Here is a 15,799-nt window from a genome sequence, read left to right on the forward strand (position 1 = left end):
CAAGTGTCTCTCAATAGCAAAGGCATTGCGTTTTAAGCCTAACAGAGACAAAATTCAAATATAATAGATGTATAGACAGATATACACTGAATGTGGCATATGTTACGGGTATTTGCAGTATTGGTGAATAGTTAAAGTAGGAATTGTTTGTACCCAACACATTTTACTCATTCTTTGTAGTGTCAAACGATTAAAAAAAACAGAAAAACAAGATTAGGCCGTACCTAATAGCAATTTTATGTAATAAATATGAAGTCGTCGTGGCTTAAAGGATAACACGTGTTCGAATCCCACTGTTAGGTACCAATTATTTCTAATGAAATACGTACTTAACAAATATGTTCATGATTGATTTCCACGGTGAAGGAACAACATCGTGTAATAAAAATCAAATTCGCAAAATTATAATTTGCATAATTAGTGGTGATAGAACTTGTTTTACCGTAGTAGTAGGTACCGCCAGGCAGAATTGCCTATTTCAGCCGTAAAGCAGTAATGCGTTTCAGTTTGAACGGTGGAGCAGCCGTTGTAACTATACTTCGAACTTATATCTCAAGGTGGGTGGCGGCGGCATTTTCGTTGTAGATGTCTATGTGCTCCGATAACCACTTAACACCAGGTGGGCTGTAAGCTCGTCCACATATCAAGGCAATAAAAAAAATATTTTTCTGGTAGATAAGGTCGAAGCGAAAAGCAGTAATTTCTTTTTAATAAGCTCTCAACCTAAATTGTGTCCGGCGGGTCATTTTTTTTTTTTCGTAACAGTACGTGCGCTATATGGCACATTATTAATGTATGTACTTGCTATTTACTCCCGGTACATACGTAATGCATTTGTTACTAAATGGACGTAGGTATTTTCAAATCCTTCCCTTTTTTTAAATGTCAGTCAATCATTAAAAAGCAAAGAATTTTGTAGTTAAATTAAATAAAATGTTATCTCAAACACAGTTACAAATGGTGCTAGGTATTTAAATAACCATAGTCCCACATGGACTATCATCAATCATGGTAGCTAGTGGAATTTCATAGAATCAAATTTAATGCATATATTTCTTCATCTCGAAAGGTTTCATTCAAATTCAACCTTAAAATAATAATGAGTAGAGTATTAAGAAATAGTATATTAATACAGTATAGTTAGTGTTTATAAATAAAACAAGAAAAAATGACACATTAACGCTTTATTTGCCCAGAAAACAAAATCAATTGTTGCTAAAATAATTCACAAATTTTAACGTCATTTACTAGTATAATGCACAGCAGTTCCCCTAAAATCATGTATTTAAATCACATATCTCATAAAAAATATATTTGATCATTCTCACTGTTCTAATTAAACTCTTGAATTGTGAACCTCCAAACCTCTATTTTAATTAATGCAGCGTATCACAATGAACGTGCTGTAAATGCAGGTTGAAATTTTAAGTAGCACTGTCTTTGTGTAAGTACCGTTATGAAAAGTTTTATTTTAAAATATAATCTTTGAAATGCAGTATTGTAATAGTCGCTCACTAATCTAAAGCAAGCAACTGCACCTATTATCATTATTGAAAGGACTTTTTCTATACGAATAATATGTAAACAATCGTGTTTTTTTTCTTGGCATCTTTTCGTTGACAAAATACAGAGAGACATAGCTCAATTGCTAGCCAACAGAACAATCAAAGATTGTTATACAATCAATACAAAATATTGTTTGAAATAATCTTGAAATGAACATACAAAATAAATTACCCAACAAAGTAAGTATTTATTTTATTGAAGCGAAATAAGATTTTTTATAGAACACGGCCGTTACACAATACTTCGCATTATTACAAAAAATAAAAATAAATAAATTAACAATATCATTCTAAGCATAGAATTATAAGTGCAGATTTACATTAACCCAGTGACTAACCAAAAACGCTAGGAAGTTGCGATATGCACACGTGTAAACAACACGTTATTTGTTATTAACGGAGCCAATGTAAATCATCTGTTATTTTACACATTCGATGCTATGACGTAGAAAATTAAATGTATTAGAAAATATGAATACACGATAGACCAAAACAATCAAATAAATATTATTAAAAAACGTCTATCATATTCTAGAATTCTCCACTACAATTCTGATGTTATTACGCGAACCTCCCAATGAATTCTAATGTAAAGCTTTTTGTAGCTAAAATATAAGTTTATCCCGTTTTATCTAATGTAAAATCCCGTTCCCCAAAAAACTATCTAAATGTCCTCTTTCTAGTGTTCAGTAACGATGAAAACAAGTTTTTTTTTTCTATAACCATTCAAATTTCCGTAACTTGTGTGCTTAGTGCGAGTTTTTTAACGTTCTCGACAGCGTAAAAGTTAACCCAATTTTGTATGCAGTTAGAACAGAGCCCCTAGCGGCAAACGTAGGCAAACGATCCCATCCCATAGGAATACGAGCTAACTTTTACGCTATCGAGAACGTTAAAAAACTCGCACTAAGCACACTGATCCTAAAATCAACATCATCTTATTTTTACTACATGTACCTGCATTTCTTGATTTACGACTCGGGCTTTCGTTAGTTGCTAAAACTATTAAATAAATCGATTATAGTGCTGCCGCGTATTCGGTTAAATACAACTTCGATCAAAATAATCGATATTTTTCAATTAACGGTTTTCATTGACTCGATGAAAAGACGCGATTTTAATATGAAATCTGAAATTTGTATTGACAATCGAATATCATCTCGTATTCGATTTAAAATCGATTGAAACGTTTTTAGTAACAATCGTCCAACATGAACCTTTATTATAAAAGGTTTTTAACAGGGGCTTTCCTGATTTTGTTTTTTCAAATTTGGCTCCGAGCTAAGTGAATTATTGGCGATGGTCTTTAATTTATTGGTATCTATGTATTACATTACAACTCAATGTATTAACCGCCTTATAATCACAGACGGCCCTAGCATGTCTTAGCGGCGATGTTCCGAAGCGTTTCGTTGGAAGCTACATGATTTAATTTTATTCGTCCTACATCACTATTCTAGAGCACACTGTACTTACTTTTCATTTCGCACCCCGAAATATTAATTTTATAAAGTAGACGTCTTAAATTATTACTCTTTAATTCAAAGCATTTTCAATAACTGTACATTTTATATTAAATCTGAGACGTGAGGTAATGTAAAGGCGTGTAAATCGATACGATCATTTAAACTTTATCGAGTTTTATATTCTATTCGTTCATAGTATTAAGTTATTTCTAATAAGGAATATCTCTATGATAAATTCCTCTTAATTCTAATATTTTATGACAATAGGCAAGTTGACTGATTTTTTATTGTCTCACGAATACGTAGTCAACAAATATAAGAATGATGCAGCAATACAAAAATTGTAGGTTATGTTTTAAGTCAGATAGCATCTATGAAAGTGTACAAGTGTGAGGAAATTAAACAAGTCGCTGCACCTCACTTCTAGGGTTATTCCTAATCCCCCCCCGAGCAGTCTTAATAAATTCCCACCATTTTTTATTGGGACATTATTTAATTACATCTCACTTCGTAAAAGTTAACTCAAATTTGTATGGAGTTGGGACAACGTCCTTAGCGGCAAACGAAAGGAAGCTGTTCCTACTCCATACAAATTTGAGTTAACTTTGACGCTATCGAGAACGTTAAAAAATTCACACTAAGCACACAGCTGACTGACTGCCGAGAGCCCTCTGTACCTCTAGCCTTTCACCCGTCGACAATGATATCGATTCTGATGTTTCGAATAATTCGTGGCCGATGAGTCTTATTAAACTAGTTTTCGTTACATAGACTACGGACTCGTGAAAACCGAAGTACCAGTCAACTAGCCTGTACAACAACGTAGTCTACTTTGAACTTTCCTCTTTTTAATTGCTAATGTTCGTTTCGCTCACTACCCTAACAATGAACGAGCCATATTAGCGCGATGTACCTATTAAACAATTTCAATTCGCTAAGTTCTGTTTATCGAAAAATAAATAAACTGAAAAGCTTTTTTTTTTGTTTGTTTGTAAACGGCAAAGTTTCGTTACAGCCCTGATATAGTCTGATTTCAAACACCTTCGCACTTATTTACTATATGTATACTCTTGTTTATGTACATGAAAATGTCCTAAACACACGTTCTGTAGTAAATGCGAGAGCTCTTCGAATTTGCGCTTAAAGGATTCAAAAATAAAACTGCAATTTCATTCGATCGCTTATTCAACTACGAACATACTATATGCGCTTGTTTGACAAGCAATAACAACGCCTATTCATTAATTACAAATAGAAGTACAAAACAAACGGTTTACAATAATTTGAGAAACTACAACTAAATTTTTTTTAATCGATCCACAGTGAAGTCAAGATTTTCTTCCAATCAAAATACTAATCCATAAACTTAATTACAATTAATTGTACTTAGTTGATTTTTTGTTTAAGTCACTAATTGTAAACTATCAAAACGGTTCAAATTGCACTTCGGTTCGATAAAACGTAATGAATAAGTTTAAACAGCGCTGTTTAAAATTAAACTTTACAAATAAATTATTAAAAAAAAAAAAACACTATTATTTTTTAACTACGGTTAAGTAGCAAATACAATAACAACAAAGTAATCGGTAGATTATATACAGGTTCATTCTTTCGGCATTGAGTTTTGTGTGTGTGACTGATATTACTGTTAATTGCCAAAACAAATCTAAAATATTTTTTTAAATGAATTGTGAATTCGTAAAGTATAATGGATAAACAACAAATTGTCAGTTTCGCTCAAAATCTTATTAATTCGGAAAGCAATATCAAAAATTACGAACGAATACCCTACGATTGGCGAAATGTAGGGTTGTCCAAAACCGACACTTAAACTAACACGTTCGCCGTAAAATCATTAATTCGTGACACACATGCTATCGTGGTTGGCACAGAGACCATATAAAAGCTTGTGGCCCGAGGGCTACAGCTCAAAGCGACAAGCTGCGGATCCGCCGAACTGAACGTAGCAGCATGGAATGTATCTTGCAGACGGCGCCCCCAGGAGCCTTGACTTGACTGAGGTCGATTTATTCACCTGACTTATTAAATGCCTTCATCGAAGCCAATACGATTTACTTGTACTTAACTTATCTTCGTTGTCAAACTAAAATCTGCAATGTGCATTTTTTGAGATTTTTACTTTTTGATGTTTTCGTATAGTTCACAGCCCTATCTACCGTATAAAAAAACTGTTGTGTCTATAGCTTTAATATTTATCTATAGCTTTCATTAGATATAGTTCTTAAAAATTCACCTTCATATAAAATTTTATACGAAAAAGTTTTTACTTGTTAATTCAAAAGTTTTTTGCACATAGCAGATTTTGGTTTGACAGCGACGTTACGATGTATTTCTGTTATTCAAAATGACGCTTCAAACTTTATCTTACATTAAATTGTTCGTTTTCAATGTTTTTGGTACTTTTATCGGTTTATCCCGACCCCAATCGAAGCCAAATACCTTAACAACAGCCATAACCTGTACAATAAACTAGCAATCACAACTATAGGCGACTAGTGGGTGGACACGAGTCCGTTCCTCTGTCTCGGGTAGCCGTTATAGTTCTTGATTGGCTCGTGCTTTGTCGGACTCGGGGGCTCCACCTTGGCCTTCTTACCTTTCTTCGGCGACAGATACGCTTTGTAGAAGAACTGAGCGAACAGCACGAAATACGAGAAGTACATCGCCATCGACAGCTTGATGTTTATCTGGCTGATGTGGCACGTGTGCGAGGGAGTGGTCGTCATGTAGTTGTGCGCCCAGATGTTGATCGCGCAGCCGACGATCATCTGGGTCAGTTGGAGGACGGTGATGGTCATGGCGAGGGCTTTCGGCGGGTACCTACCCATACTGACGAGCGCGTAGTACGAGTACATCACGCTGCAAACACATAACAATTTATTTATTTTTTGTTTATTCCATAGATGGGCGGACGAGCTCACAGCCCACCTGGTGTTAAGTGGTTACTGGAGCCCATAGACATCTACAACGTAAATGCGCCACCCAACTTGAGATATAAGTTCTAAGGGTCTCAAATATAGAAACGCATTATTGCTTCACGGCAGAAATAGGCAGGTTAGGTTAAGTTACTTAATTTGCTAAGTGAGCACGTGTCTGTATTGGAATCTTTAATATACGTGGATAATAAATAAACTTGTTTGTTACCAAAATAAACGAAAATTGTTAAATGTTAATTAATGTACCTATAAATATGTTAATCAGGAATGTTTGTAGAGGTAGCTGGTTCCAGATGTTCTACATTTTAGTTTTTCTGAAGTCTTTTACAATGTTTTACAATGAAAAGTGTTTTGAATTCATTCCAATTTCAGACCATTATACTGTTGAATTATCGAAATAGAAAACTTTCTTTTACGCATTTAAAAAATTTTACATAAAGACTAGGAGCGCTCACAAATGCAAACATTTCGATTAAAATGATTGTCCATTTTAAATCAAATATGTACGATATAAATCAATTAAGAGTATTAGAAATAGCGTCATGGAATATGCAAAATAAACCGGACACAAATGCGAGTAAGACTCGCGTTCTAAGCAGTGGTGTATCTTAGATTTAGCGCACTAGGCCTATAAGATTTAATGGATAAAAAACGTTTGAATTGCAAAATAATTACGGCAGTGTTCTGTTATGGAAATAATGGTAATTATTGAATATATTAAAATATGAAATCAATCTTACGACAAAACGAGTTTTGTAAATTAGGTAGTTTTTTTTTTATTTCTCATTCATGCTCATAAAGTCAAAACAAAACAACGCTATGAGGTGGAGCATGCGCTATGACGTAAATACGCTCATCGTCCTGAGAGTTCTGGCTGCAAGTTACCTAATACTACCTATACCTCCTACTAATTTTTCCCCTTACTTGTTTTCAAGCCTTGCCTCTTATCAAATTTCACGAGTAACAAAATATAGCTAGCTGGTTATATAGTATAGTATGTATATATTACATAGGAGCTCTTCGGATGGCGCATGCTAATGCGTCTCAAAGTCGCTTGACTTGTTGCTGACAAAGCGTTGTTTGTTGCTTGCTTAAGCAACAGCGCTTGAGTGTTATAGCTTTCCAAGAAGTTCCCAGTCGATTTCACCCCTCCCCCTACGGGAGGAAACCGTAGCGGTAACGAGGTGCTATATAGTAAGTTTATTTGACTCAATTTGACGTATTGACAAAGTGATTCTACAACAATAATTTTTTTTATTTCATTTTGAGGCTCAGAACCCTAAAACCGTATTATTACCGCATTTTAATGTAATTTATTATTGTACATAATTTATTAATGCAAATAAGCAATTTTGTTAATACGCATGAAAGAGTAGGAAACGTTTGCTTATATATATATTTTTAAACCTGTATTTTATGATTTTTTTTTAATGATACAATCAAATATTTTAATTAATCAATTTAAACGCGTATGACACGTTCAAGCTAAATTACATTTAAAATACATATATATGTGATATATTTTTTGTTGATTTGTCGTTTAATTGTTTTTGTTTTTTGTTGACTGGAGATTTCGACCTAATATATTATCATAGTATAAGACGACATTCGCGTGATGATTGCAAAACGCATTCAATCCAATTGAAGCGAATGACATAATCCCCGTTAATATATACACGTGCGAAACTGCTAAAACTTGCACTAGTGTAATAATTCGAGACATCAAAATATTCTACATAGCACGCGTATATTATGTGTTTCCTTGTTATGTATAAAATTGGACGAATCATTTATTGATCAAATATTTTTTTGTTTATTGTGTCAATCGCCTTTAATTTTCAAATGTATTTTGAAAATTAAAGGCGATTTGAAACTCTGTGTTTAATCATGATAATACTTTATGAAATATGCAAATTAATTGCGAAAACAACCTTCAAGCAAGCACGAGACGCTATGCTGAGTTACGAACGCAATTACCTCTACAAACATTGACAATTAAATAAATCTAACTAAATCACGTAATTAAATCAGAAATATAGTTGATATAACACACACCTGTGCACACAATAGTTCATGACGACGAACCAGCGCGCCGACGATGTGTATTCAGTGAACGAATACCAAGTGTACAGCAGGACCGTGATGTGGTGGTACCAGTGGAGGAAGATCAGCGGCTTCTTGCGTAGGACGATGAACACCGTATCGCCGAGTTCTGGAAGCTTCGATAGCACGAACATCCATGTCCAGAAACCGGAAACTTTATCTTGCTCGATGAAACTGTAATAAGAAGACATATCGTTTTCATTACACTCACAAATATACCAGCGGTTATGAATTATTTTAATTCGATATATAGTCACGTGTTTCTTTTTTAGTTATTTTCGAAATATTTCACTTTTTTTCATGTCTTATTTTGGTATAAATTTACGTAATTTTCTATTAATTACTGTCTAGAATCCAAAAACATGAATGAAAATGAATTAAAATCACCAACGTAGGGATTAAATTCAAATTTTTATTAGGCATTGGCTATCCATTCTAATATTTGTAAATGCGAGAATGGATGTGTTTGTTTGTTGCGCTCATAATATGTGTTATTAACAACTATCAAGAACATTTTCATAGACTTGTACTGAAAGGTTACTGAAATGGATATATGTACTTTAATAATGATATTAGATACCGAAAACGAATTAAAAGTACGAACGTAATTAATTAATTAGTCATCGAGTAAAATATTATTTTATTATTATTAATTACGTTTCTAATATTATTTATTCAATTGTTGCCATACTGCCAGAGCTAGAAGAGATATGAGATATGTCAAAATATGAACTTTCAGTTCGGTATAGCGTAATAATGGATGCCTTTATCGTGACGTTTTGTGGAAAACTTTAACTGTCTTTATCTTGAATACAGGGAGGACTCTTGTGAGTTGTTTACTCGTGGTAGGTCCTCTTGTGAGTCCGCACGGGTAGGTACCACCACACCGCCTATTTCTGCCGTGAAGCAGTAATGCGTTTCGGTTTGAAGGGTGGGCAGCCGTTGTAACTATACTGAGACCTTAGAACTTTCTCAGGGTGGGTGGCGCATTTACGCTGTAGATGTCTATGGGCTCCAGTAACCACTTAACACCAGGTGGGCTGTGAGCTTGTCAACCCATCTAAGCAATAAAAAAAAAGTTTGTTAATACTAAAAGTCCTTCGTTAATTATTCTCAGCACTACGGTATATCATTCTTCAAACGAGGTTCAAGGAGAATGCTTTATTTATAGGCAGCGATTTGGTTATATAATTTTCTAATGAAAGAAATCGAAATAGCTTTTTCATTTGGTCGACATTGACCAAAGGTCATTTTTGGTTGAGGTTGGTTATCTGACAGTTTACTGTCATTATCATTGTAATGTATTTGTATGGTACTAGAGGTCCCGCAGTAGTCGAAATTCGACTATAATTAATTGGAATTGTAAGTTTGTACATTATTATGATTGTATTTTATACTTCTATAATCACACATTTCGCCAAGACTACACTACAAAAAATATTAACAAAGACAAACAATATTTAATCTCAATTTGACAACAGACGTCAAGAACAAAAGTTTGACAATAAATAGTATGCATGCGTGTGTGCGTCAAATACATGGTATGTAGTGTGTGTAATGTTTTCTTTATTGATTTAATGTATCTTTTATGCATTATTTTAAAAAAATATTAGCATTGTGCACTTCTTCTCTATATTCTCTATAAGTGTGGAAAATTTCATACTCCTCCGTCCGCGCAATTTTCGTAAAAAGAGATACAAAGTTTTTGCTTCACGTATTAATATATAGATTTGTAAGCAGTTCATAATTGAAGAACATTATTTTTTAAACACTCCAATCTCTATATCTTAATGGGATAACTTTCTCAACAGAAAGTGACTAAAATTAACATGTGCTTTAATAAAAATGTTTTAATGAAATTTTTATTTATTATATACACGATTTTTGGGTAAACGCCTAAAACATTTATTATTCGTTTTTATTTTATTACGTAAACGAACGCGTGACGTCATACGTGAATGTATAATCGACAGGACAGGCCAAGAGTTGAAATGACATCATTCGCTGTGATTCATGTTTTTAGAACAGATTAAAAGATACATTGAAGTGATAGATTAGATTTTGTTTTATGTTCGACAACCATTATTAGATAAACCAAATTTCTAACATTCAATCAAAATTTTCGGGTGTGTAATTGGATACAGAAAACACATACTGGTTTTGGCATACTGGTATTACTGGTGGTAGGACCTCTTGTGATTCTCGCGGGTAGGTACCACCGCCCTGCCTATTTCTGCCGTAAAGCAGTAATGCGTTTCGGTTAGAAGGGTGGGGCAGCCGTTATAACTATACTTGATACCTTATATCTCAAGGTAGGTGGCGCATTAACGCTATAGATGTCTATGGGCTCCAGTAACCACTTAACATCAGGTGGACTGTGAGATCATCCACCCATTTAGGCAATAAAAAAAATAAAGAAAACATACGAGCCTAGGAAGGGACGGACTTACAATTTTGTTAATTAAACACCACGTAACAATCGGTTTTACCGGTGGGCGTCTTTGAGGTCGCACGGGTATTTTCCACAGTTTGCTGATTTCTGCGGCGAAGCAGTAATACGTTCTCGGTTTAAGGTTGGAGAGCCATTTTTTTTTTTTTTTTAATAAATATAAATATTTACTAACAATCACGCCACGTTAACAGGTTTCGTGGTAAATTCGTAAAGAACTTGTGTTACAGGTACCAGATAACGGAAATAAATGTAATATTTTTATTATACACATACATATATTTAATATACATCCATAACCCTGGAAAAGACATTTATATTTATCATACAAATATCTTCCCTTGGCGGGATTCGAACCCGCGAACACCTTGTGTAGTGACCATGTCACTTACCAGACGGCTACTTTAGAACTGAGACTTAGGAGTTCAGGTGGCTGGCGGCATTTACATTGGTGATTTCTATGGGCTCCGATAACCACTTAACACTACCAGACAAGCCGTGGAACTCTTTAGACGGGAGTCTAAGAATTTTTTTTAAATACATACATAAACCTTATATTAAAAGAATACATCAATTATATTTTTTAATTACTGCCCGACTCCTATTTGACAATTATATTTAAATGCTTTGCAATGGAAATATTATAAAGAAGCGTTTCAAATTTCTGACATTCACATCTTTAGATTATATTTTTTCTTATTTATTTTTTCAATGAATCCAACGTCCGTAACTAAAGTTTATATCGAGCGGTTAATGATCGTAAGTGGCTCTTTAAGTACGATCGTGTTCAACCTTATACCGAAGATGTGACGGTCATGCAATAAATATGTAATGGGATGAAAATTATCGAATTAGCATTTACGTTAGGGAACGTACCCATACTACGTGACCTATTTTTTAAATTTTTTCGACCTCTCCCTCCCCTCGGTGATCACTCGTAGTATATGCCAAGACTCGGCCTTTTCATCGGGATTTGCTTACAGATACAACGTACTAACAATATTGATGGCATCCTCGTCGAACTCGTCGATTACGACGAAGATTTCGACGAGTGAACTAACCCATAGACACCGTCCACTGAGTGGTCAGATAACACATACATATCTTTTTATTTATTTTTTATTGCTTAGATGAGTGGACGAGCTCACAGCCCACCTGATGTTAAGTGGTTACTGGAGCCCATAGACATCTACAGCGTAAATACGCCACCCACCTTGAGATATAAGTTCTAAGGTCTCAATTATAGTTACAACGGCTGCCCCACCCTTCAAACCGAAACGCATTACTGCTTCACGGCAGAAATAGGCAGGGTGGTGGTACCTACCCGTGCGGACTCACAAGAGGACCTACCACCAGTAATAAAATCTCAGTAATATAATAAATAATATCTCAGTTTTCTTGACTCTTTTAAATACTATTCTTTCAGTCTTACAAATTTTCTTTATAACAGTTGGGTATGAGATATACGACAGCTGTTTTAATACTTGTATCGAGTTAATAAACTAGTACTTGAACTTGAAATCTAAACGTCAATAATTTTTTTTCTTTTCGTCACTACTACATATTATTGTGTGGTTAATTAGTACACATGTGTATGTTTTTTTTTTATCTTACTATTATGTGTTTTTGTTCATTTTAAATATTATAATTCATAAATTCAATTATGTTAATATATGTTATATTATATTTATTCTACACATTTAATTTTTGTACGATTGTCATAATTATTTGAGAACGAATCTGAGTAGTGTGCAATGCGTATAGTAACACTCGTGTAAGCAATTTGTATTTTGTTTTTAACAATTATTGGGTAGGTATATTTTGAAACAACGCACCTGACGCGTGGTCACGCTCTTAATTTACCCCCAAAACTTATAAATTTGCGTTGATTGGTGGATGATTGCATTAGTAGGGAAAAAAAAAATTATATTTATATATTATACCTCTTTTTTTTTAAAATCTAATAAAATAATTTCTTACGTTGCGATATAAATAAAAAAAGCATCCAATGATTGAGATAAGAATTCAGGGAGAAACATTTTAAAATCTGTCACACATAAAACTAAAAAATCTTAATATACGTAGCTCATGTGAGAATTCAGTTTGCGTAAAGATTTTAAAGTAGTTACTTATAGTTGCACAAAAATTCTAGTCTTACGTGCAAGTGTTGTACATCAAGAAATAAATATCCTTCGCTCTGAATCTAGCTTTTATTCGTATTCATTATATCATCGTTCCAATGAAATTGGGACTTTCGGCCGCTAATCACCCGATGGCTCAAGATCGGCGGATGCAAGACAGTTCTATGGAAAACTTTTCAAATCACGTTCACCACGATCCCACCTTAAAAATATTCCATTTCGACACTTTTAATTTCGACGTATTTATCAGATCACGAGCCGGTTATGAAAAAGCCTTCAACAGAACGCGTTTGCGGCAGACAGATCGTTGAATGGGTCGATCAGAAACCATTACTCGGTCCGCGTACGAGAAGTGTCGTGGCGAACGCATAATTTCTCGTGTTACACAATCTTAACACTTTCTATTGCTAAATGTGTTTTGTACCAGTGACCGCGAGCCGGTTCTGACGCAATACAAAACTTTACATATTTGTGAAAGACATTCCGATAATTAACTCTCTTGAGATATTTCGGTAATTCGAAATGCCGACAATGGCTAAGTAAAAAAAAAGTATTCTTTAGTGTTAAATAGAACAGAATAGAAAGCTCTTTCTAAAACACCTCAAGCAAAAACGTTAACAATGCGTAAAAGTTAGATTACGCAGTTTTATAGCTTAAAGTGGTAATTCCCAAGCAACTTCACTGCTTTATGAAAAGCTTGAAAAATATATTAATTTGTGTTTCTAATTTCTTATAGTTTTTTTTTAACAGTAGTACGGCCCATCCGGTGTTAAGTGGATGACATAACAATGTGAATGCCGCCACCTGACAAAACAGCGCAATATAAGCAAAACATTCAAATTAGTTTTTTGTATTCAACTTTCGAACTGAATAATTTATGATCTTAACACGTATGAAATATAAGGTTACACAGCGTATGTAGACTATTGTAGACACCAGTCTTTATTTATTTACAAATCAAATTTGAATTTATTATTGGTCGTGCTTTTTATGTATTGCATTGAAGCATTGTAACTAAATCTATATACATCAATCCATATACATAATTTAAAACTGTATATTTATTATATCAATATGCTTGCTATTACCTCATATGCATTTGATATCTCGTGCCCCAAAGGATAAGACGTCCGGTGCATTCGTATGTAGCGATGCACCGGTGTTCGAATCCCGCAGGCGGGTACCAATTTTTCTACTGAAATATGTACTCAACAAATGTTCACGATTGACTTCCACGGTGAAGGAATAACATCGTGTAATAAAAATCAAACCTGCAAAATTCTAATTTGCGTAATTACTGGTGGTGGGACCTCTTGTGAGTCCGCGCGGGCAGGTACCCGGTAGCACCACCAAATTGAACTTGTATAATTTATCAATTTTAATACGAAAAATTGGTTGTATTAAATGAATCAAAACCATCTAAATACTAATTGATATTATATGTAATGTATGGATAGCTAGCTGGTCTTCTATTTTCAGTCTAGATGGCGTCATTAAATTTGCTTATTCTTGTATAAATATTATAACACAATTTATAACTTAAATATCACTACATAGTATAAAACAAAGTCGCTTTCTCTGTCCCTATATCCCTATGTATGCTTAAATCTTTAAAACTACGCAACGGATTTTGATGCGGTTTTTTTTTTAATAGACAGAGTGATTGAAAAGGAAGGTTTATATGTATAATAACATCAATTAAATAGTGGAGAAATCAATAATAAATTAGTTTCCGAAGCGAAGCGAGGGCGGGTCGCTAGTTAAATCATATAATAGAACGCGAGAAAAATGTTATTCCTAGATAAATTACAAACGAAATCATGCATTCGATTCTAAGTTTGGCATTGACCGTGACCGTCTCGAAATTTTAATCGTTTGAAATAGTCTGAATCGATAACGGATTATTCGGAAATCGAATAAATGAACAGAAGAAGTCGAATTTATGGTAGCTATTGTTAGGAACCCCTTTGAAACTTAACAGCTGATTCAATTTCAATACTGAGTCATTTGCGGATTGCAAAATAAGAATTTTATTTTCGTAAATATTTTTTTCTCGGACAGCGTATTACGTAATGCACGAATGTCGGTTTAGAATATACATATATGTATATACTATATCCGACCTTCATTTCCCGATACAAGAACTAGAATAAGTAACTCAAGAGAAACCAGATGACTCTTTTGGTAATAACCTTGATAACAAAGGTGGTGCAAAGAAATACATATCTGACGTACCTACATCTGCCAATTTTATGGGTTTAGCCATTAATGTAGTCAGAACCGTATTTCGTAATGCCGGATATTGGTTCGTCGGATTACCATATCCAAACATCACTATGTTTAAAGACCTTTTTTATTCTTGTTCTTCTCAGTCGGGTACTATTGTCAGAGCGGTCGTGGTTGTGCTGATCATTGGTCCCCGATGTTTTCAAGGATTACTTCCCTGGCGTTGCGCTTTTAGATCTGGCGGTTGTCCGAAGCGTTTCCAGTACACTGGGTTTTATTCTATGAGTATATCCGCTATGTAGCCTATATAGCTATCCGAGTATAGCCTACATAAAATGGACTATCCTTGTGCTTAATTAAATATAACATTGTTAGGCAGCCCACTGAGTTTCTCACCGGATCTTCTCAGTGGATCGCGTTTCCGATCCGGTCGTAGATTCTGCGAAACACTGCTTTTGCTAGGGTCAATGTCAGCAACACTCCGGTTTGAGCGCCGTGAGCTCACCTACACGTCAAGGAGAAGCTGAAATAGCCTCTCATAGTCTAGTCAACAAGTTCAAAAACGTGTTAAATAGACATAAAGCTCCTAAAAATATGTACGATAGCTCATTGGATGCGGAATGATGTCTACAAAAATGTTTTTTAAGGGCTTATTAGCACATAAAAAATTGCGATTGTTATAAACAAAATAAGATTTAAAAAAAAAGGAATTTGGTTTTTCCTTAATAATTTCTAAAATAATGATATTTAAGGAATTTTGAAAAAAGATCCTGAAAGAGGAGGAAATTTCCAATAAAAAAGTCCCAACTCCCGGAATTCTATCTCTATTATTTATAAAAAAAATTTAACGCTGAAAATAGCGCTCCGCGAGGTCTTTACGGCATAGGCGCGC

The 15,799-nt window shown here is 34.3% G+C and overlaps 1 protein-coding gene across 1 annotated transcript in view; it reads right to left on the reverse strand.

The window, feature by feature from the left end:
- Positions 1-1,167: 1,167 nt before the first annotated feature.
- Positions 1,168-15,799, reverse strand: part of Baldspot (elongation of very long chain fatty acids protein baldspot) — a 47,905-nt gene continuing 33,273 nt past the window's right edge. The window contains exons 3-4 of the mRNA XM_028175208.2: positions 8,044-8,265; positions 1,168-5,911 (exon numbers count right to left, since the gene is read on the reverse strand). Of these exons, the coding sequence (XP_028031009.2) occupies positions 5,545-5,911; positions 8,044-8,265 (589 nt within the window). The 3' untranslated portion in view covers positions 1,168-5,544. The remainder of the gene's footprint in view (positions 5,912-8,043; positions 8,266-15,799) is intronic.

This window comes from Bombyx mandarina, chromosome 22, assembly GCF_030267445.1.
Source record: "Bombyx mandarina strain Sakado chromosome 22, ASM3026744v2".
Lineage (NCBI taxonomy): Eukaryota > Metazoa > Arthropoda > Insecta > Lepidoptera > Bombycidae > Bombyx > Bombyx mandarina.